Genomic DNA, 21,499 nt, shown 5'->3' with positions numbered 1-21,499 from the left:
AAGCTTCATAATTTGAGAGGTATCAGCCCCTCCCTCTGTCTAATCTAGGGCTGGGATATAACTTCAGGGTGACACATTAGAGTCTCAGCTCCTCTCTCTCTTCAGTCACTGTGGCATTCATTGGTTGAAAGACCACCATCTCCTCGCAAATCAGGGTTCAGGCCTAAGATAAGTGGTGTGGGGGCCCAGTGACTAGGGCTGAAGGGTGGTAAGCTTTGGTTAGGTTTAGGATATATACAGATACATTATATATATCAATGTATATTTTGATACAGAGTCTCACTGTCTCCTAGGCTGGAGTGCAATAGCATGACCTCAGCTCATTGTAGCTTCAACCTGCTGGGCTCACACAATTCTGTCGCCTCAGCCTCCTGAGTAGCTGGGACTGCAGGCGCATGCCACCATGTCTAATTTTTGTATTTTTTGAAAAGGCAGGGTTTTGCCACGTTGTCCAGGCTGGTCTTGAACAACTGAGGTCAAGCAATCAACCCTCTGTGGTCTCCCAAAGTGCTGGGATTACAGACGTGCACCACCATGCCCAGCCAGATTTAGGATATATTTTTAAGGAAGATCAAATCTTACTAGTGCACATCTACTTTCTCCAAAAGAAGGCTTACTGCTGTTTCAATTTTATCTTTTGATGTGTATTTCTCTATCAGTACATAGTAAGGAATATTTATATTGGCCAGGCACAGTGACTCATGCCTGTAATCCCATCACTTTGGGAGGCTGAGACGGGTGGATCATGAGGTCAGGAGATCGAGACCATCCTGGCTAACACGGTGAAACCCCATCTCTACTAAAAATATAAAAAATCAGCCTGGCGTGGTGGCAGGCACCTGTAGTCCCAGCAACTAGGGAGGCTGAGGCAGGAGAATGGTGTGAACCCGGAAGGCGGAGCTTGCAGTGAGCGGAGATCGTGCCACTGCACTCCAGCCCAGACGACAGAGTGAGACTCCATCTCAAATTGAAAAAACAAAAAAGAATTTATATTTAAAATAATGAAATTGCGTACTTCTTTTTTTTTTTCTCAAAGTGACTTCTATTTATTTTTTATATTTTTGTTTTTATTTTGCTTTAAGTTCTGGGATGCATGTACAAACATGCAGGTTTGATACACGGGTATACATGTGCCATGGTGGTTTGCTGTGCCTACCAACCTGTCATCTAGGTTTTAAGCCCCGGATGCATTAGGTATTGGTCCTAATGCTCTCCCTCCCCTTGCCCCCCACCCCCTACAGGCCCCAGTGTGTGAAGTTCCCCTCCCTGTGTACATGTGTTCTCATTGTCCAACTCCCACATAGGAGTGAGAACATATGGTGTTCCTGTGTTAGTTTGCTGAGAATGATGGCTTCCAGCTTTATCCATGTCCCTGCAAAGGATATGAACTCATTCTTCTTTATGGCTGCATAGTATTCCATGGTGTGTATGTGCCACATTTTCTTTATCCAGTCTGTCATTGATGGGCATTTGGGTTGGTTCCAAGTCTTTGCTATTATAAATAGTGCAGCAATAAACAAATGTGTGCATATATCTTTATAACAGAATGATTTATAATCCTTTGGGTATATACCCAGTAATGGGATTGGTGGGTCAAATGGTATTTCTGGTTCCAGATCCTTGAAGAATTGCCACACTGTGTTCCACAATGGTTGAACTAATTTAAATGCGTTCCTATTTCTCCACACCCTCACCAGCATCTGTTGTTTCCTGACTTATTAATGATCGCCATTCTAACTGGTGTGAGATGTATCTCATTGTGGTTTTGATTTGCATTTCTTTAATGACCAGTGACAATGAGCTTTTTTTACATGTTTCTTGACCGCATAACTGTCTTCTTTTGAGAAGTGTCTGTTCATATCCTTCAAAATTGTTTATTTTCTTAAACATAAGATAAACTTCTCTATAACGTTCTTCTTACTCCAGTCTGTAAATCATTATTCAGTCAACTTTGACCAAATAGAAATTTGACTTATTTGAACTATAAAGACACATGCACACATTTGTTTATTGCAGCACTATTTATAATAGCAAAGACTTGGAACCAACCCAAATGCCCATCAATGATAGACTAAAGAAAAAGGAGGATTGGTTTGAATAACATTTGTAAAATAAACTTAAATAAATCCTGAGATTACTATTAAAACTGGCCCCCAAATCTCAACTCTATCACTCCAGTGTTTTCAACTTAAATCTTTTTAGGGGATGGGCATGGTGGCTCATGCCTGTAATCGCAGCACTTTGGGAAGCTGAGGCAGGAGAATCGCTTGAGCCCAGGAGTTCAAGACCAGCCTGGGCAACATAGGGAGATGTCATTTCTCCAAATAATAAAAAATTAGCTGGGTGTGGTGACACATCTGCTGTGGTCCCAGTTATTCAAGAGGCTGAGGCAGGAGGATCACTTGAGCCCAGAAGGCTGAGACTATAGTGAGCCGTGATTGCACTACTACACTCCAGCCTGGGTAACACAGGGAGACCCTGTTTAAAAAAAAGAAAAAGAAAAAAAAAACTTTTTAGGGTTAGGAGCTTCACAGACCTACTAAAAGTGAATGCACTGAAATGTATAAATGATGGGTTCCCTAACAAAGAAAGACAGTTGAACCAAGTGATATATGGGAACAAGTCTCTAGAAACAGGGTATAGGCATGAAAGCTTGTTATGAAATCATGATGGAGACAAAGAAAATTGTGCCTGGAAAGAATCACAGAGTAAAGAATGGACATTTGGGGTGCAGGGAAGACAGTCAGATCTTCCATGACATTCCTGACACATCAGCCAGCTTTGCTCCAGAATGTCTGATGGATGGAAACTTAGACCTTCCTGATACTCCGCAACAGGCCAGGCCCTGCTTTGCATAGGGTCTGTTAAGATATTTAGAGCTGGGCTGTCCAACAGGGTGACTGCTGCCACCTGTGGCAAAGGAGCACTTAAAATGTGACTTGCTGAAAAGAGACATGCTGTATATGTACGATACTCGCCAGCTTTCAAAGACTGAGTTTGAAAACAGAGTGTAAAATAACTCACCAGTAGTTTTTCATATGAATCACCTATTAGAATGATAATATTTTGGATATTTTGGGTTAAATAACATATATGGTTAAAATTAATTTCACCTCTTTTATTCTCATTTTTTTAAAGTGGCTACTAAAAAATTTAAAATTACCTTCATGGTTCAAATGATGTTCCTACCGGAAAGCACTGATTTAAATAATTTGCTGCTCTCTCGCCCAGATTGTGGAACTCCTTCAACCAGAGGTATTTGGCTTGGAGGTGGCAGCGACAGAGTCTCACAGAAAATGTTCTTCCTCAGTTGGAAGTCTGACACCTTAAGAAATAAAGTGCTGCGCGACAGAACCTTAACCAAGGAATACTCCAGAGGACTTCATGATGACTCAGAAGCACATGGGCAGGTCAACTCCTCACACTAGGAGACCTGTCTGTACAATAGTGAGACCCGTGGAGAATTGCTGTGCCTATGTTTTTCCCATTTCAAAAAGAGTCTGGCACTGATTACATTCTGTGACTGAAAAGAGTTTTGTGTATGTTCTTGTCCTTGTCAGGATCGCAGATAATTCATTCTGCAGAGAGGCAGTGACTGTGTGCATAAACTTGGTCCTGTTGGTATAATCATGTGCCTCACCTGTTTTGACCCCTATCAGAATGCTAAAGATGCAAATTAACTCTGAAGGCCACATCTAGACAATGAAAAAAAAATTATGCTTGCAGACTGTCATTGTAACATTGGCATCAGAAATATTGTTCACATACATTTTCTCATGGAAGATTTCAGCTCAAGTTTTCATTAGAGCCGCTGATGAGAATGAATTGACAAGTCTGAAATTAACAAAGGAAAACAAAACAATGACTGCATGTTTCCCAGTGTAAAAAATTCAACTGAGTTTTAAAGTTGCTTTCAGTTGTTTAAGGAAATACATACATCTCTCCCTTTCCTATTATAGAAGATTAAAAAGCCAGAGGAAGAAAGGGAAAAAAGAAAGAGAAGGAAGTGCTTTTAAAAAATCTCTTTTGTACTCCCCTCCACTACAGACACATGTCTGGAAGAACAATTTTCCTGGAGAGTACAGACTTTGCATTACAAGGTGGTACCAGAAAGGGACAGAAGCGAGCCTTATTCCACAGAAAGTTCATGTCCATCATTAAAGCCACACAAAAGCTGCATGAGCACAGCAGAACCTGGACAATTAATCAGCCAGTGAAGTGTCATCTTGATTTATATTTTTCCATTTCTCCATGATACTGCCCAGAGACCAAGCTGAGGAATTCTTCAAGCAGCTGGCTGCATTCTGCTCTAAATTTTTTTTCTTTTATATATTAGATTTGTCCATCAATATGCTTTCCAGTAGGATGAATTTTTGTTGTTGTTGTTGAAAAGGAAATACCAGCTATTTATAGCAACTGAAGGAAATCATGAATGGTTGTAAGAGCCACAGAATAGCATGCCACCAAGTAAACAGTTCTATAAACAGTCATTTTCGACAACAGTACCATGAGATGCTCAGGCCGACTAGGTTCCTAAGCTAGGTCAGATCATCTCAGGAAAACTTACAGGATGTTCTTTCAGCCTTCCTTGCATAAAGGAATTTCAGTAGAGCAATCACAAAATGGTGCAATGGGCAATACTGGTCATTTTAAGTCTTTATTCACAGCAATCTCATTATCGGGTCTCATAGCTATGCCAGGTGCCTTGTCAGATACAACTTTCTTTGCTTGCACTTACACATGGAATTTAAACGGTGGTTTAGAAGACCTCATTTAAAACAAATACTGTCAACAATTTAAGATTATTTTATTTGGTCTTTCTATTGTTTTTCCCTTTTCTTGGTTGTGGAGGGTGAGGTATGGAGCACCAAGAAATACTACTACTTAGTATGCTATTCGTCATCTTCTATCTGTAGACAAAAGGGTAGAAGTTCTTTGTTTCTACGGAAGACCAAGCACAAGTGAGGTCCTTTTATAATAAAATTCATGACTTAAAAAAACTCATTTCTTGATTTGTAAAAACAAGAGGATATGTCAAAAAGCTTTTAAATGTAAGCCACAGTAACCCGTGTAGCTTAGTCCTATTCTGAGGAGGGAGGAAACAGAAGAGGGGGAGGAAGAGAAGAAGGAAAGAAGATGGAGGAGGGAGGAAAGAAGATCAAAAGAAAAAGAAAAAAAGAAAGATTAAGATCAAGACAGAAAGGAAAAGAGAAAGAAAATAAGAGGTCCAGACACACACAAAGAAATAGATAGGCATAGACGGAACCAAGGATTTTTGAAGATAACCCCAGCTGGTCATACCTGTGTTCCTAAGGACAGGATGAAATTTCTAGAACTCTAGTGGTTCATTACTAAACGACAATTAGACTTTTTATTTTTTGGTTTTAAACTTCAAAAGTTTTTAAAAGGCTATTCTCTCATAAAATTGTGACTTTCACAGAATTTTAGAAATTAAAAATTTTTAGATCATAGAAATTTCCTTTTTTTTTTTTTTTTTTCAGATGGAGTTTCACTCTTGCTGCCTAGGCAGAAGTGTAGTGGCAGGATCTTGGCTCACTGCAACCTTTGCCTGCCGGGTTCAAGTGATTCTCCTGCCTCAGCCTCCTGAGCAGCTGGAATTACAGTCACGCGCCAACACGCCCAGCTAATTTTGGGTATTTTTAGTAGAGACGGGGTTTCACCATGTTGGCCAGGCTGGTCTTGAACTCCTGACCTCAGGTGATCTACCCACCTCAGCCTCCCAAAGTGTTGGGGTTACAGACATGAGCCACTGCATCAGGCCAGAAATTTCCTTTTAACATTGGAGGTAGGCCAGGTACTGTGGCTCAAGCCTATCATCCAAGCATTTTGGGAGGCCAAAGCAGGAAGATAACTTGAGCCCACGGATTAGAGACCAGCCTGAGCAACACAGGGAGATCCCATCTTTACATATTTTTTTTTTTTTCTTAATTAGCCAAGTGTGGTGGTATGTGCTTGGAGTCCTAGCTACTCAGGAGGTTGAGGTGGGAAGATTACTTGGGCCCAGGAGTTTGAGACTGCAGTGAGCAATGACTGTGCCACTGCACACCAACCTGGACAACAGAGTGAGATCCCATCTCTAAAAAAGAAAACATAAACAAACAAACAAAAGAAACATCAGAGGTACAGCCATGTTGGCTATGACACATAGTTTTTCACTATTAAAGCAGGTACTTGCTATTAGTGTAATTGAGAAAAGACTGGGGGATGTGGGCCTAGAATCATTAGCATTGAAGACCCTGCTCAGGTGTTACCTCCCCAGGAAATTTTAACAAGACTCCTTCAATAAGATTCTACACCTCCTCTGTGCTCTCCAGGCCGTGTTCTCCAACTCCTTTCCGGTTACAGTATGTCTCTGCCTGTGGACTGTAATCCCCCTCAAAGCATGAACAGGTCTTACTCTCACCATCTCTACTGCTAACACCTTGCTCGAGGACAGGATCACCACTCACCTGGATTAGCTCAAACAGCCTCCAAACCGTCTCCCTGTTTCTCTGCTGCCCTCCCACATTCCCTCTAGGTACAATCTCTATACAGCAACCACAGTGATCCTGTGGCAATGCAAAGCAGTGTCACACCTTTGTTCCAAAGCCTCTAGCTATTTCCTTCCTCGTTCTGAGTAAGAGCCAAAGTTCTGAGTGTGACCTACAAGGTCCACACGACTTCTCTCTTTGAATCTGTACTCCCATCCCCAGTACTGTATTTTGATCAAGTTGGCCTTCTTGCAGTTCCTCAAACAAGCCACACCTCTATGGCTGCAGGTCTACTGCCCTTATTGTTGCTCTGCCTGGAATCCTCTTATCTGCATGGCTTCCTCATGTCTTTTAGGTCTCTACTCTACTACCTTCTCACCTAAATTTCTTACCTAACTCAAATCTCCATCTCTCCACCCACTACCATCTAAGACATTCCCTAGCCCTTTACCTACACTGGTTTTCACCTTAGCATTCATCATCTTTGAACATACATGTTTTATTTACATATTTATTATAATTTTCCTTATTACAAAGTAACTGCTATGAGTTTTTTCTGTTGTGTTCAGTATTATAGCCCCAGTATCTGGAAGAAATGCCTTTGTACATAGAAAGTGTTAAATATTTATTTGCAGAATGAATGAACTCACATTTTAACTTTTGGCTCCTGGCACAAAGTTTTGATTGATGCTCAGTCAATGCCTGCTGACTGACTAAATCAATTTTTGCTAAATATACATCCTTCCTCATCAGCAAATGTACTATTCTTATCCAATTCATAAGTTGTAGATTAACACATTCAGAAAACCCTAAATTTCCATAAGCACGTAAAGGGATGTGCTTTTAAAAATTTATTTTCGTGGAGAGATTAGGACTGACCCACTCCCAAATGCATCAGTTTCAATGAATTTGGCATTCATTTCACATCGTAAATCTCCTTAACCCACATCTTTTCTGCTTTTGGGGAATTCTGGGGGCACTAATATAGAGCTAAATCATACACACAAATAGATATGGAAAAGGTATAGAAGTACATATAATATTTGCATATGGCTGCTTATTTACATATGGCTAACTAGTGTTCAGTAAGTTTTTATCAAAACTGTGGATATCCTCTAAGCATCTTCACCAACATTTTCCATCAAGGAGTAAAATATTTTCTGGACAGTATCTCCGTTTTCCTTCTTCTCTTGGTCATAATGAAATGTAGCCATGGCCCCCACAAGTTAACCACTTTAGAATAATCAGAATGTAAAGATATTTTTGAGCTTCAAATCACTGACACGAAAATTTATACAAAAGGAAAAATTTTTAAATTGAATTGAGAAGGATATTTTAGAAAAAAATGTGCTTACTTACAGTCACATACCTCATTTCATTCTTCAGCATGGCCCATGTGAATGCTTCAAAGCTGGCAATTTGAAAAATTTCTCAAACGTCAAAAACAGATAGTATACCCATATTTCATCATGTTGGTGATGAAATCCCAAGTCACCTACCAGGCATAATAATATTTGAAAATCCCAGCTTTCTCGTTATGGATACTCCATGAGAAAATACTGATGAATATTCTCTTCTGATTTGTTCAATGTCTCCGTGCAATAGCTGTAAGGAAACTGCTAAACCTGAAATAAATGAGAGATACCTGAGTTAAAAACAGAATAGAAACAGAATAAAGAGAAACTGATGTGTTGCAACAAGCCCAAATTTAGAGTATCATGGTTTTAAACTAAGGGTTAATATTCTCACAAAATCAACAGAATCTATATGAATCATATCTGAATAACACTTTTCCAACTTCAACATCTGAGTTTCCCATTCATAAGGAGGTTCATAGCAAGTGGAGAAAATGAGCAGAACTCTAAGAGGCAAGCTGGCTTCCAAAGCCCAAATGTCTCCTCCAACCCCAGTTTGGTGGAGCATGTTCCCGTACCAACACCCATTCCAGCAACAGACGAAGGTCACCTGGCCCTAAAAAATACTGACATCAAAATTGGAGGATTTAAAAAAAAAAACAAAAAAACCCTATAAGGTCTATGAATAGTTCCTTATCAAATATCAAAAGCATAAACATAAATCTGAAGATATATTAATTTAAGGATTTTAAGAATACTGATAGAGATTTTCTTGAAACATAAGTAATAAAGCTGATTATAATGAAACTAGGATTATATTACTAATATATACAGTAGAAACTTATGATGACATGATTTTCTAGTGAGGAGAATTTAGCAGGATACAGGACACTTTGACAAACAAAAGAGAATTTAGTCAGTAAAGTAGAAAAAATTATTTTTATAGTGACATTACCATAGTGGGATATACAGAAGATGCAAAACACTTTTTATCATATATTATTTTCTCAATTTCCAGGCAAGAAGTACAAAAAAATTAATGTCGTATCATTGTGAATATGTCTGTATGCATATCCAAAGATGGTGCTTCTCTTTCAGCTTTTTCATTCCTTCTTCGTTTATCTTCCTATGTTTTAATTTTTTAAGATAGCCAAATTATTATATTTTTTACTTTTTTATTTCCATGGGCTATTGAGGAACAGATGGTATTTAGTTACATGAGTAAGTTCCCTAGTGGTGATTTGTAGGATTTTGGTGCACCCATCATCTGAGTAGTATACTCTGAACCCAATTTGTAGTCTTTTATCCCTCACCCCCCTCCCACTCTTTCCCGCATGTTTTGTTTTGTTTTGGTTTTGGTTTTTTTTGAGACAGAGTCACGCTCTGTCACCAGGCTGGAGTATGGTGGCATGATCTCGGCTCACTGCAACCTCCACCTCCCGGGTTCAAGCAGTTCTCTTGCCTCAGCCCACCGAGTAGCTGGGACTACAGGCACGCACCACCACGCCCAGCTAATTTTGGCGTTTTCAGTAGAGAAGGGGTTTCACCATGTTGACCAGGATGGTCTCCATCTCTTGACCTTGTGATCTGCCCTCCTCGTCCTCCCAAAGTGCTGGTATTATAGGTGTGAGCCACCGCACCTGGCCTCTATGTTTTAAAATTAAGAAGGACAAAAATATCTCCCATCTATATTTACTACATTAGTGATAGAAAATGAAACCAGTAAAAGTTGACTTATTTTTAAAAACATTCAGTCATCATTAACCTGAAGTCAATTTAAAGATGAATTTGCTGACCAGGTGCAGCGGCTCATGCCTGTAATGTCAGCACTTTGGGAGGCCAAGGCAGGTCGATCACGAGGTCAGGAGATCGAGACCATCCTGGCTAACATGGTGAAACCCCGCCTCTACCAAAAAAAATACAAAAAACTTAGCCCAGCGTGGTGGCAGGTGCCTGTAGTCCCAGCTACTCTGGAGGCTGAGACAGGAGAATGGCATGAGCCTGGGAGGTGGAGCTTGCAGTGAGCTGAGATCGCGCCACTACACTGCAGCCTGGGGGACAGAGCGAGGTTCTACCTCAAAAAAAAAAAAAAAAAAAAAAAGAAAGAAAAAAAAGATAAATTTGCTTAGTGGAGTCAAGAAGATGATAAATCTACATCATTAGATTTAGATCCTCTATTTACATCATTACTTATCACCACATTTCTCTTGATGATGCACAGATCACGTGCAAGTTATAATTCCCAAAAATGACTTACAGTATTATAATGCTGTATAAGAACAAAGGTGTGAGAATGACATCCTGCTGTGATGAAAAAAATGCAAAGTTTATTTGTCACATGTCTAGAGGAAGATCTTCCCTTTTACTCTCTTTCAATAATAAACAAACAGTAACAATGAAAGTAGCGTTTTTTTTTGTTTGTTTGTTTTTTTTGGTTGGTTGGTTTGCTTGTTTTTCAATAGAGTGGTTAAAATATCAGGAAAATTTGTACACAAGAAAAGAAGGAAAGAAAAAAGAAAAAGCCTTTAGGCTCAGAGAGAAACTGGAGCCTCTCCTGAGGCCCAAATCGGAGCTAAAAAGGAGGACAGGGACATGACGACATGATTGTGGCCTCATACTTTCTAGTTTGTGCACCAACAGAATGTCTCCAAGAGCTGTCGCGAGAATTACATTAAGTCTGGCACATCCTCAGAACTTCAAATCTGCATCCCAGTTAAACCTAACAACCCCTTATCTCCCTCTCCAGCTCCATCCCATTCATTCTGAGTTAGGTGACTGATGACAATAAAATGGAAAGCGTCTGTCTTTCCATGGCCAGGGAAATGAAGAAGGGGAGAATAAGCCATCTGGATGATTTGACGGAGACAACTATCATCAGACAAGCTTTTGGGCACTTTATGTGATACTACTGGAACTGTTTAAAACCTAGAGGCAGAAGAACGAAGACAAACGAACATGTGTTATGATCCATCTGTCCCAGCAGCTATTTCTTCCTGACTCACACTCTACCCCCAACTAATCATGGGTGTCTCTGTTCTTCTCCCACTTCTGTCCTTTTGCCTTCAAAATACTCACCCACATCATTGCCATCATCATTAGCATCGCCAGGATCTGGTATTTGTAGTATATCAGTGTTTGCCAGACCCAGTACATAACAACAGTTCTTCCTGCTGGGGAAACACTGTTCAAATCCTGATGTACTACATGAGCAACGCTTTCCAGTACAGAATAAGATGAATTTAACAAAATTCTTAAGATCCTGTAATTTTTTCAAGTGAAGATCATTTTACTGGGGCTTCTCAGTGAAAGATCTGATCAGAGACACTAGCAACATTATGTGGTACACATAAAGGAAGAAGAGAAAAGGACTCAAGAGTAATGAAAAAAACAAAGAGATTATGCTATTCACAATAGAAGTTGGAGAGAGGAAAACTGACCAAGATTCTTGTTTTGCCGTATAGAAGCCAGTAGCATTTAACCAGCAGCGACTTTAAAAATAAATAAATAAATAAATAAATAATAAATAAATAAATAAATAAGTTGAATACTGTACTTTACAGAGGATAAGATAAGGAGAAAAGAAAACCATTGGGTCAGAGAGAAGGTGAATCCTTAAGAAAATTAAAGAAGACAGGTAAAGGAGAAAAAAATGTTTTAGAAAAGACATAGACGGAGGGAGAGTAATAACAAACAGAAATACATCAGTGTTCTGTAGAGAGCAAGGGCCACAGAGGGAAGAGAGTGCAAAAAGAAAGAAAGGACCCATTTAATGGAGACAGTCGACAGAGAGGAGTCAGTCAGTGGAGAAGGGAAGGGAATGGGAAAATGACAGGACAATAGACAAAACAGTGTGGGGAAAAGGAAAAGCAGGCATTTCAGAGTTGGATGCATACTAAAAGTTTGAAAGATATGGTAGTTTTCAACCTGAAGGTTTAGAGCAATATAGATCAAAGCCCTCAGTGTAATTATGCCATTTGACTAGCCAAGTGATGATAATGGGGGTTGTGGGGGAGGGCAGTTACTGCCATTCGGAGGTTCCCTAATTTTTCCAGAATGAAGAATTCACAGACATTAAGAATTACAAAGGTTAACAGGACACAGCGTTTGACCACAATGTATCTGGCTCTGCCCAAATCATCAACTCTTTCCACAAAGAAACCAAAACATATGACTAAGAAACATCAAAGAGTGGGAATACAAAGAAAAAACATGATTCTGAGAGTGAGTCCACAGGGACCAGCCCACAAAGAGCCATTGCAATTCCATTTATTGTCCAATCAAGGAAACTCCAGATCCTATTTTTACTGTGGTCCTTAATTATCATGACCACAACCAAGAGGCTGGATAAATGAGCCGCCAGAACAGTAAGAAATAACATAATGAAGACTAAGACACTACTCATCACTAGAAAGGAGAGACACAGCAAATATTTACACATTACTTCTAAAAACGTTGAACTCACAGAAGCAGAGAGTAGAATAATGGTTGTCCGGGATTGGAGAGGGTGGGGGATGTGGGGGTTGGGGAGAGTAAACCAGGAGATGTTGGTCACAGGAGACGAAGTTTCAGCTGGACAAGATGAAGACATTCTAGAGAGCTATTGTACAGCATGGTGACATGGTTAATAATAATACACTGTATACATAAAAATTGCTGAGAGTGCATTTTAAAACATTTTAAAATGAGGGTGAGGGTGATATGCTAATTAGCTTGATTTAATCATTTAGCAGTGTATACATATATGAAAACATCACATTGTATGCCATAAATGTGTACAATTTTTAATTGTCAATTATACTTTATTAAAGCTGGGGCAAAAAAGACAAAAACATTTACACATTCTAATTACCTGAGGATTAGCCCTGTCTTTTCAGGGTTATGACATAGGGCATTGTTTGGAGAATGGTATTTTTCTTTCCATTTTCTTTCTTATCATCCTACTTCACTGTCCTGGCCTTATCTGCTATCTCTGGGGTTGGGACAACTTCTTAAATTTTATCTGTACATTTTACCTTATTCCTGCCACCGTTCAAAATGCACACTCTGAGCAGCAGTAACTTATGGCTTGAGAGGAGGGTGGAAAGTGGGATTTAAGGATGTATAGAACAGTGTTCCTGCTCCCAAGGAACTGATAATCTAACAATGAAAATAAGAAACATATACAGAGAGAGACAGAAAGAGAGAGAATATAAAACAGAATGGATTATGGGTATGATAGGAATATTAAAATAAGAAAAAATTATCATGGAAAGAATTGGAAAGTTTAGGGAATTTTTTATTGGAATTTATGACAACCTGTAAAATTAGATTAAATCTGAATTTCATAAAATTTTAATTTCATAAAATGTCATACAATTTAATTTATAATTTAATTTCATAAAATTTAACCTAATTTTGTTTATGTAAATAGTATTTTAAGTCACTTTTTTTAGCCCTTAATGTAAGTGCCCAAAATGAAATTGCTATGGGAGAAATGTTCCCCTTCTTGGAAGAAACATAATCATTAAAGTGAACTTTCACATCAGCCTAGATGTTCAAGCCCAACGATAAACACTTAACATTTAATTTTAAACAAAAGGCATAGTCATTAATCTGGAGTCTACCACAAAACAACATATGATTCATGGTTAAGTTCAGCTTACAGAGTAGTAGTAGACAAAAGAAAGGCTTGGTATCTTTTAAGCCAAATGTGGCTGATTGCTTGGAAGCTCTAATTTCATGAGAATCGAAGCTCATTTATTCTACAAGTTGGCTCCTTTTAAATTCATGAAATTCTGCAATTTTACATTAAAAATGGGAAGCATAGCATGATTTTTAAGTAGCAGCTGAAATTTTAGAATACATGAGCCATTTTGCCACTAATAAACCAAATAACATGTAGCTATGAATGTAGAGCAATGCAAAAATGGAAAACTGTGATAAATATATTTGATAAATACATGTTGTTATTAAGTGTGCAGTTTAAGAATTATATCATATGGTTCCAAGTGCCTGTCTCAATCTTAACCTCTGTGTGCTTTGGTTTCCACATCTGTAAAGTAAAGATAATGATACCAATTCCGTAAAATACTTTAGGTAATGCTTAGCACAAATGAAGCGCTCAAAAATGTCAGCTGCTACTGCTACAACTGCCACTGCCACTATCATTATGTCTACCATTGTTTCTGTTCTCATTCCTCCCCACCATGAGTATCAACAAATTAGATTTCATCAAAAAATGGTCAAAGTCCCCTTAGTGTCATATACAAATAAAATATTCCTTTTAATAGTTGTGCCCATTTACCACCAGATAAATCCAAATATTGCAATTAAGTTCTATAAAGGTTTCAAAGGCAAATATGTGTATTGAGAAAAATCCTCTAACATGGGAGACCTGACAAAGACATAACTGAGAAATACAAATAGACGATATGTACAATTAGACGTATGCGAAGGTGGTGAAATTCCTAATGACATGGGGATTACGGTGTTGTCCTCAGATACCAATAAGTCAACGCTCTGAACAAGTGACAAATTCTGTAATATTCTTTAGAAGATACTTAGTATGTAATTCAGTCAGGAGGAGAGGTTACACTGCTCTTATTTTGTTTTTCAAATATGATTTTTATTTGCTTTTTTTTCCCCTTCTTTTTCATTTCTACCCTCTAAATGGATTGAGTTTTCTTATTACCTTATTCATGTCTCTATAATTCTGGAAATTATACATACTATTTCTATTCTTTAAACGTTTAACATAAGTAATTGACTTACAGACTAAATTTAATCAATAGCTCTATTCTCTTCTGGAACAAATCTGGGAACTTCGATCTTTCAAACTCTGATGATGTTATCTTTTTAAATTGTTGCTGTTTGCAGTCAATGCTTAACTAGATTTATCCTGACATTTACTGTTCTCTTTGTACACACTTGCTTCTTACATTTCTTTCCTTCTGGGTTCAGTTCTTTTTTTTTTTTTTTGAGATGGAGTCTCATTCTGTCTCCCAGGCTGGAGCACAGTGGCACGATCTTGGCTCACTGCAATCTCTGCCTCCCAGGTTCAAGCAATTCTCCTACCTTAGCCTCCCAAGTAGCTAGGATTACAGGCACGTGCCACCACACCCAGCTAATTTTTATATTTTCAGTAGAGATGAGGTTTCACCATGTTAGCCAGGATGGTCTCGATCTCCTGACCTCGTGATCCACCCGCCTCAGCCTCCCAAAGTGCTGGGATTACAGGCGTGAACCACTGCACCCGGCCTGAGCTCAGTTCTTTACTCCTGATGATGAACTCTGACTAGTTGTTTCAGTGGATGTGAATGTAAAATCTCCAAGTCTTTATCTGAAATTTTATTTTACTCCCCCATTTAAATATGGCAGGCCTTTTGTTCTGTGGGGCTCTGCATCTATGGATTCAACCAGCTGGGTGTCAAAAATATTTGGAAAAATCAAATCAATAAAAAATAACAATACAACAACAGTAACCACAAAAAACAATACAGTATAACAATCATTTAGATATCATTTACATTGTATTAGGTATTATACATAAGCTAGAGATAATTTAAAGTATATGAGAGGATGTGCATAGGTTATATGTAAATAGTATATGCCATTTTATGTAAGGGACTTCAGCATTTGCAAATTTTGGTATCCTCAGAGATCCTGGAACCAGTTTCCCACGGATACCAAGCAATGACTGTAACAGTTCGGCAAGTAGAGAATTCAAAGTTGGCCACTTGCTCCCAGCAGTTTTAACATATTATCCCATAATATTCTGACCTCTGTAACTGCTGCTAAGACTATTATTTCTTTTTAGGTAATCAGTATTTTCTCTCTGGTTTCTGATTTTGTCTTTGGTGTCCTGCAGTATAATTTATCTAGATACGACATTAATTTTATTTATCCTGCTTATAACTTTTGCTTCTTTCATCTGGGTATTTTATCCTCTGCAAAAGTTACTTAATTCATCTAGATATAACTTTAATTTTATTTATCCTACTTATAACATTTTCTTCTTTCATCTGCACATTTTATCGTCTGCAAAAGCTCTACAAACTCTCAACCTTTTCAAATATTGCAGCTTATCCACGTACTTTATTTGTTCCTTCTGGAATTCCTACTAGATGTATGCTGGTCTTTTCATTCAATCCTTTACTGCTTTTAAATGTTTATTCAGGTTATTCCATTGCATTTACCCCTTGGGTAGCATTCTGGCTAATATTTTAAGTTATAACTTTACTAATTCATTTTTCATCTATGCTCGTTTGCTATTTAAGTAGTCCACTGAGTTCTTATTTTAATAACATTTTAAAAAAGAATTTTAGAAGTTCTATTCTCTTTAACCACTAGAATTTACACACAAAGAAGACAAAGATTTTTCATTGTCAAAAACTGTATACCAGTGCCTTGAGTAATGCTGGAATATACATACTCAATATTCTTTTGATGTACGGGTTTAAAAATCTCATTTCATTTTTTTCATGATGTTTTCTTTTTCATTAGGAATCTCTTTTGCTACCTCTTTTCCTGATAATTACCTACAATTTCAAAAGATCATGATTCTCATTTGTTGCATTTGCTTACTCTGCCTCATTGATTGCTAACTGTTATCATTTTATCACAATTCATCTTTAGTGGGTGTTGTTTTTTTCACAGTGATCCCATGCATCACAGGTGGGGAAGCGACGATATGGAGTAGGTTACACATTTACTTTTTTTAGGCTATACAACTGGGACCAGGGGAAATGTGAAATGCTAGTAGCCTACCCTCTTCTGGTGAGATACCATATACCTTGCCTGGAAGGTGAAGGGAGAGGGAATCCCATCCTCTTGGCTACATGTGTATGGAGTGGAATTTTCACCACACTGAGCTGGTGCAGGCAGGAAGGAGAAAATGAGATGTAACATAAGTTTCCCCAGCTCCCTTGATTCTTATTAGGAGTTGGTAGTTACTCTTTATTTGTTGTCTACACTTAGGAAGATTTCTAGACATTAGTACTGTTTTAAAATACGATTTTTGACCAGGCACAGTGGCTCATACCTATAATCCTCTGGGAGGCCAAGGTGGGAGGATTGCTTAAGGCCAGTTCAATACCAACCTGGCCAACATAGTGAGTCCCCATTTCATTTTTAAAAACAAATAAATAAGAAAAATAATTTAATTTAAAATATAAAAGAAAATATGATTTTCATCAATAATGGTTGTTCTATTGGAACAGGATGGTGCAGCTCTTCACGCTGCCATTCTGTAGTGAACTCTCACAACACTGTTTCTTGACAGTACTTGCATACTTTGTATGTGTTTGGGAGGTGGGGGCTAAGGGCAAAACACAATTGGTGGAATTTCTAAACTTGTACTACAAAATTACTAACAGCATGAGGTATTAGCAAAACTTCCTAAAGATGATATTGCTAGATTCTTTCAAAAATCACTTTCAGTAAAACCTGTTCATTTTTGAAATACCCAGAGCCTCAATATTATCAGAGCACAAATTTTTACATCTATTCCTTCCTATGTGCTTGATTTACAAAATTAATCATCTAAGCTTTGCTTTATACATTAGAATGTCATGTGTTATATCTATAAGACAAGATAATTGAATTTTTAAGTAAATACATTAGAAGCTATATATCCTATTTGGAGTTCAACTCAAAGCCAGTGAAAACTTTCCAGAGGCACATCCTAGCTACACCAAGCAGTAAAATCCTGACTGATTAAGATGAGGTATTTACACTGGGAGGTCAGAGACAGGCTCTGAAAGTCTCCAAAGCAGAGGAAAGAAAGAAAGTCAAATTTCTAGAAAGTGTGAGGTATCAAGTGAGACACTACTACTGGATAATGAGTTAACGGAGCAAAAGCCAGAATATTAGGAAGAGACTGGTGTGTACAAATGAGTCAGGTTAGATGGAGAAATCAAGATGCAGATGGGAAAATGGGAGCTGTGAACACTACCAGAGGCCTGCTTAACAATGTGTTAATTACATGATGAAAGGGGCCTAGCTTCTACTTAAAGCCTCTACCCAGTAGGACCAAAGTACCCAAATTACAGTTGTCCTTTAACACTGTCATCTTGCAGCACTAGATACTTACACTATTAATGTTGCTACTGCTTAAATTTGGGATGTATCTCCTCTTTTAGATATACTTTCAAAGCCAATTTAAAATGAAAAGAAAGAAAAAAGAGGGCTGGGCACGGTGGCTCATGCCTGTAATCCCAGGACTTTGGGAGGCCGAGGTGGGCAGATCGTGAGGTCAGGAGATTGAGACTATCCTGGCCAACATGGTAAAACCCCATCTCTACTAAAATACAAAAAACAATAATAATAACAAATTAGCCGGGCAAGGTAGCGTGCGCCTGTAGTCCCAGCTGTTCAGGAGGCTGAGGCAGGGGAATCACTTGAACTCAGGAGGCAGAGGTTGCAGTGAGCCAGGATCGCACCACTGCATTCCAGTTTGGTGACAGAGCGAGACTCTGTCAAAAAAAAAAAAAAAAAAAAAAAAAAAAAAAAAAAAAGGAAGGAAGGAAGGAAGGAAGGAGGGAGGGAAGGAAGGAACGAAGGAAAACACTTTTATTTCTTAATAGTCATACCTTGGTTTCTGAGTTTTAGCCAGTATTGTTCAATTTGTGAATATGCTTATTGTTGACTGCTTCTTTAAACTAACTCTTAAAGAATATAATTTTGACATCACTGAAGATAACTCAAAGGGTGTGACCATAGGCTCACCGTCTGAAGATCATCTTCCTGAGATCTTCAAAGTGGGTAACCCTATCCCCTGGGATGACTACCTTCTAACATGTAAAAGGTTATGATAAGCATGAACAAATAATCTTGTGATTATAACTGCTGGTTCGCAGATCTGCTAGTTCTAAATTTCAAAGTTCTGGGAAAGGCTTTTATGTTTTCTCTAAATAAGTGGTTAGCTCATGGCTAAGAGTTATAGAGAACATAAGACGGAAGCAATACATAATGTCACAGAATGTCAAATGAAAGGGCATTAAAGACATGTGAAATTACTTACTTTAATTGAGTCTTAACCACAAAATAAATTTGCTGACCAGCAATGAAAGCTGGAGAGGGGCTTGTCCACATTTGGTAGGAGTGATGGGACCATTCAAAGGGATTTCAACATTTCCTTTTTAACTAAGGGGAATTTGTCACTTTAAAGTTTCCATTCTTATTCTGATTTAGTGTATCAACATTCCAATATATATACTGAGGATTATGTATATACTGAGGATTATGTCTAGGTTTTTAAACAGGCTTTGTTTGTTTTTGCTGTAACTATTATTACCTATTTGTATTTTATTTCCATAATACCAATACAAAGGAATCCATGGGCTGAAAACCATTTCAAAAATGTATATAGAGCATAGTGATGGTGTTCAGGACACATTACCCTAAAACATGGTACCTTGGCATACTATTTTGAGAGATACCATGTGCAGGAAGGTCTCTGGGACCTTCCCTGACATTCTCCCCTGAGCAGGTCATAAGAGGTGCCCTCCCTAGATTGGATGAAAGGTACACCCTTATCTCTGAAAACAAAGTGTTGCAGAGAAGAATCTGAATAAACAGGCTTTCCTAAGTTTCTCCCAGTTTATTGCCATTAGAGAGTATCTTTTTGCCCCCCTCATATTTCTCTACAACTCCCTGTTCTTCATCAGACCTACTATTAAAAAAACTAAGATTAAACTGTTTCTTCAGGTGTTCATTTCCTAATGAAGCCTCTCATGTCACATAGAACTTAAATAAATGTGTATACTTTTATTTTGTTATTCTGTCTTTTGTTGTGCGGGCTTAATCCATGAACCTAGGATACACGAGGAAATATTTTTCCTCCTCTACAATAGTATCTATGATTGTAGTTTAATATCTGCTTATTTTAATTTATTGAAATACTTCCATATTTTTCCTATGCAGCAAATCTTGCAAACAGTATTGCTAGCGATTTTACCTAAATTAGCCATACATAGCTCATTTAGAAAATGAAATTAAGCTCTAATCACTACTTCCATTAACATCATTTGGATTTAGTTTTTTTTTTAATACTGCATGAACTTTAAAAAATATCTTACAGTGTAATGTAGTAACATATTTTGAACTATATTTTTTCTTTGCTGTCATTAGCATGATTTAGATCGAAGGAAACAAGAGATATGACAACTGCATGCAAAATAGCCTGGATTTCCTTTCTTTCTCTTTTTATTTTTTTATTTTTAGATGGAGTCTTGCTCTGTCACCTAGGCTGGAGTACAGTGGCATGATCGTGGCTCACTGTAACCTCTGTTTCCCAGGTTCAAGGGATTCTCCTGCCTCAGTCTCCTGACTAGCTGGGATTACAGGCACGTGCCACCACACCCAGCTAATTTTTGTATTTTTAGTAGAGATGGGTTTTCACCATGTTGGTCAGGCTGGTCTTGAACTCTTGACCTCAAGTGATCCACGGACCTTGGCCTCCCAAAGTACTGGGATTACAGGTGGGAGTCACCAAACCCGGCTAGGATTTTCTTTTGTTATAAAAGACATGGAGAAAATTGTCAAAATCTGAATAAGGTTTGCAGATTAGATAATAGTATTGTATCAATGTTGACATTCTGATTTGGATAATTGTACTGTGGTTCTGTTGCTATGTTCTGAAGTAAACAGGGGTAGAGAGGCATCATGTCTTCAATTTGTTCTTACGCAGTTCAGGAAAAGAAATGTATATATATATGATATGTATAGATGTATATATGTATACATATGTACATATGTCTGTATACATGCATATATATGTGTATATGTACATATATACACACACAAACATATACAATTAAGGCTCTGATATAATCCTTAAGAATTATATCAAATTCATTAATGTTGAGTTATATGACTATATGCACACACATACATATATAAATGGAGGGAGATTATGCAAATGAAATGTAGTAAAATGTTAACCTTTGGGAAATTATGAATTTTTCTATAAATAAAATTAGTTCAAAAAAAAACTTTAAAGAGAAATCATGGTAAAATATTTAGGAAATTCCAAAAGTCAGCAAAAAGGTCACATATTAAATGTCTAACCAATAGGTGGTGCCAATAAGTACTATTTTTGTTTTAATGATACTAGAAAGCAAATTCAATGTTCAAAAATCAGGTGCACTGATCAAATTCTTACGAATTATACCAACTTGGTAACACTGAATAAAATGACTACATCGGTATGTGTGGACTCAAAAATGCAACCTAACACTCTCAAAAAGCCTCCTTTCAAACTCAGCCAAATAAAGAACACCATATATTTCCTGAATAGAGTTAAACTGCTCTCGCTATATATCGTGGTCTCCTTATCTAGGTAATTCCTTTTAACTTTCTGTGGGGGTTAAAAAGTATAGCTGGCAGGAATACAACCACGTACACTCATCTAAGATAAAATAAAGACTCTAGAAACTTACCTGAATAGCAAATAGGATTTCTTCTAGTTGTAAGCTATATGTGCAAACTATAGAAAATATTTCAAAAATACATAGATAATATGAAAAGACTTTGAAGTTTCTCTTAGGACATACTGAACCATTGTCAATGATTTTTACACACTGTTTCAATACGTAGAACTTAATTTGCCTCAGTAAATCATACTGGCTCAGTCCAGTTTCACATTCCTATAATTCAACTGCTGTCTATCAGAGG

At 37.8% G+C, this 21,499-nt stretch overlaps 1 protein-coding gene across 4 annotated transcripts in view; it reads right to left on the bottom strand.

Annotated features, from left to right (window-relative positions):
- DOCK4 (dedicator of cytokinesis 4) overlaps positions 1-21,499 on the bottom strand; it is a 485,368-nt gene that overhangs the window by 192,315 nt on the left and 271,554 nt on the right. For all 4 annotated transcript variants that reach the window (XM_033195053.1, XM_033195056.1, XM_033195057.1 and 1 more), the window contains exon 13: positions 7,991-8,116. In XM_033195053.1, the coding sequence (XP_033050944.1) occupies positions 7,991-8,116 (126 nt within the window). The remainder of the gene's footprint in view (positions 1-7,990; positions 8,117-21,499) is intronic.

The sequence above is a fragment of the Trachypithecus francoisi genome, unplaced genomic scaffold, assembly GCF_009764315.1.
Source record: "Trachypithecus francoisi isolate TF-2019V2 unplaced genomic scaffold, Tfra_2.0 Lachesis_group4, whole genome shotgun sequence".
NCBI classification, from domain to species: domain Eukaryota; kingdom Metazoa; phylum Chordata; class Mammalia; order Primates; family Cercopithecidae; genus Trachypithecus; species Trachypithecus francoisi.
Note: the sequence above shows the minus strand (reverse complement) of the source record. Positions and strands in the feature narration are given on the sequence as shown.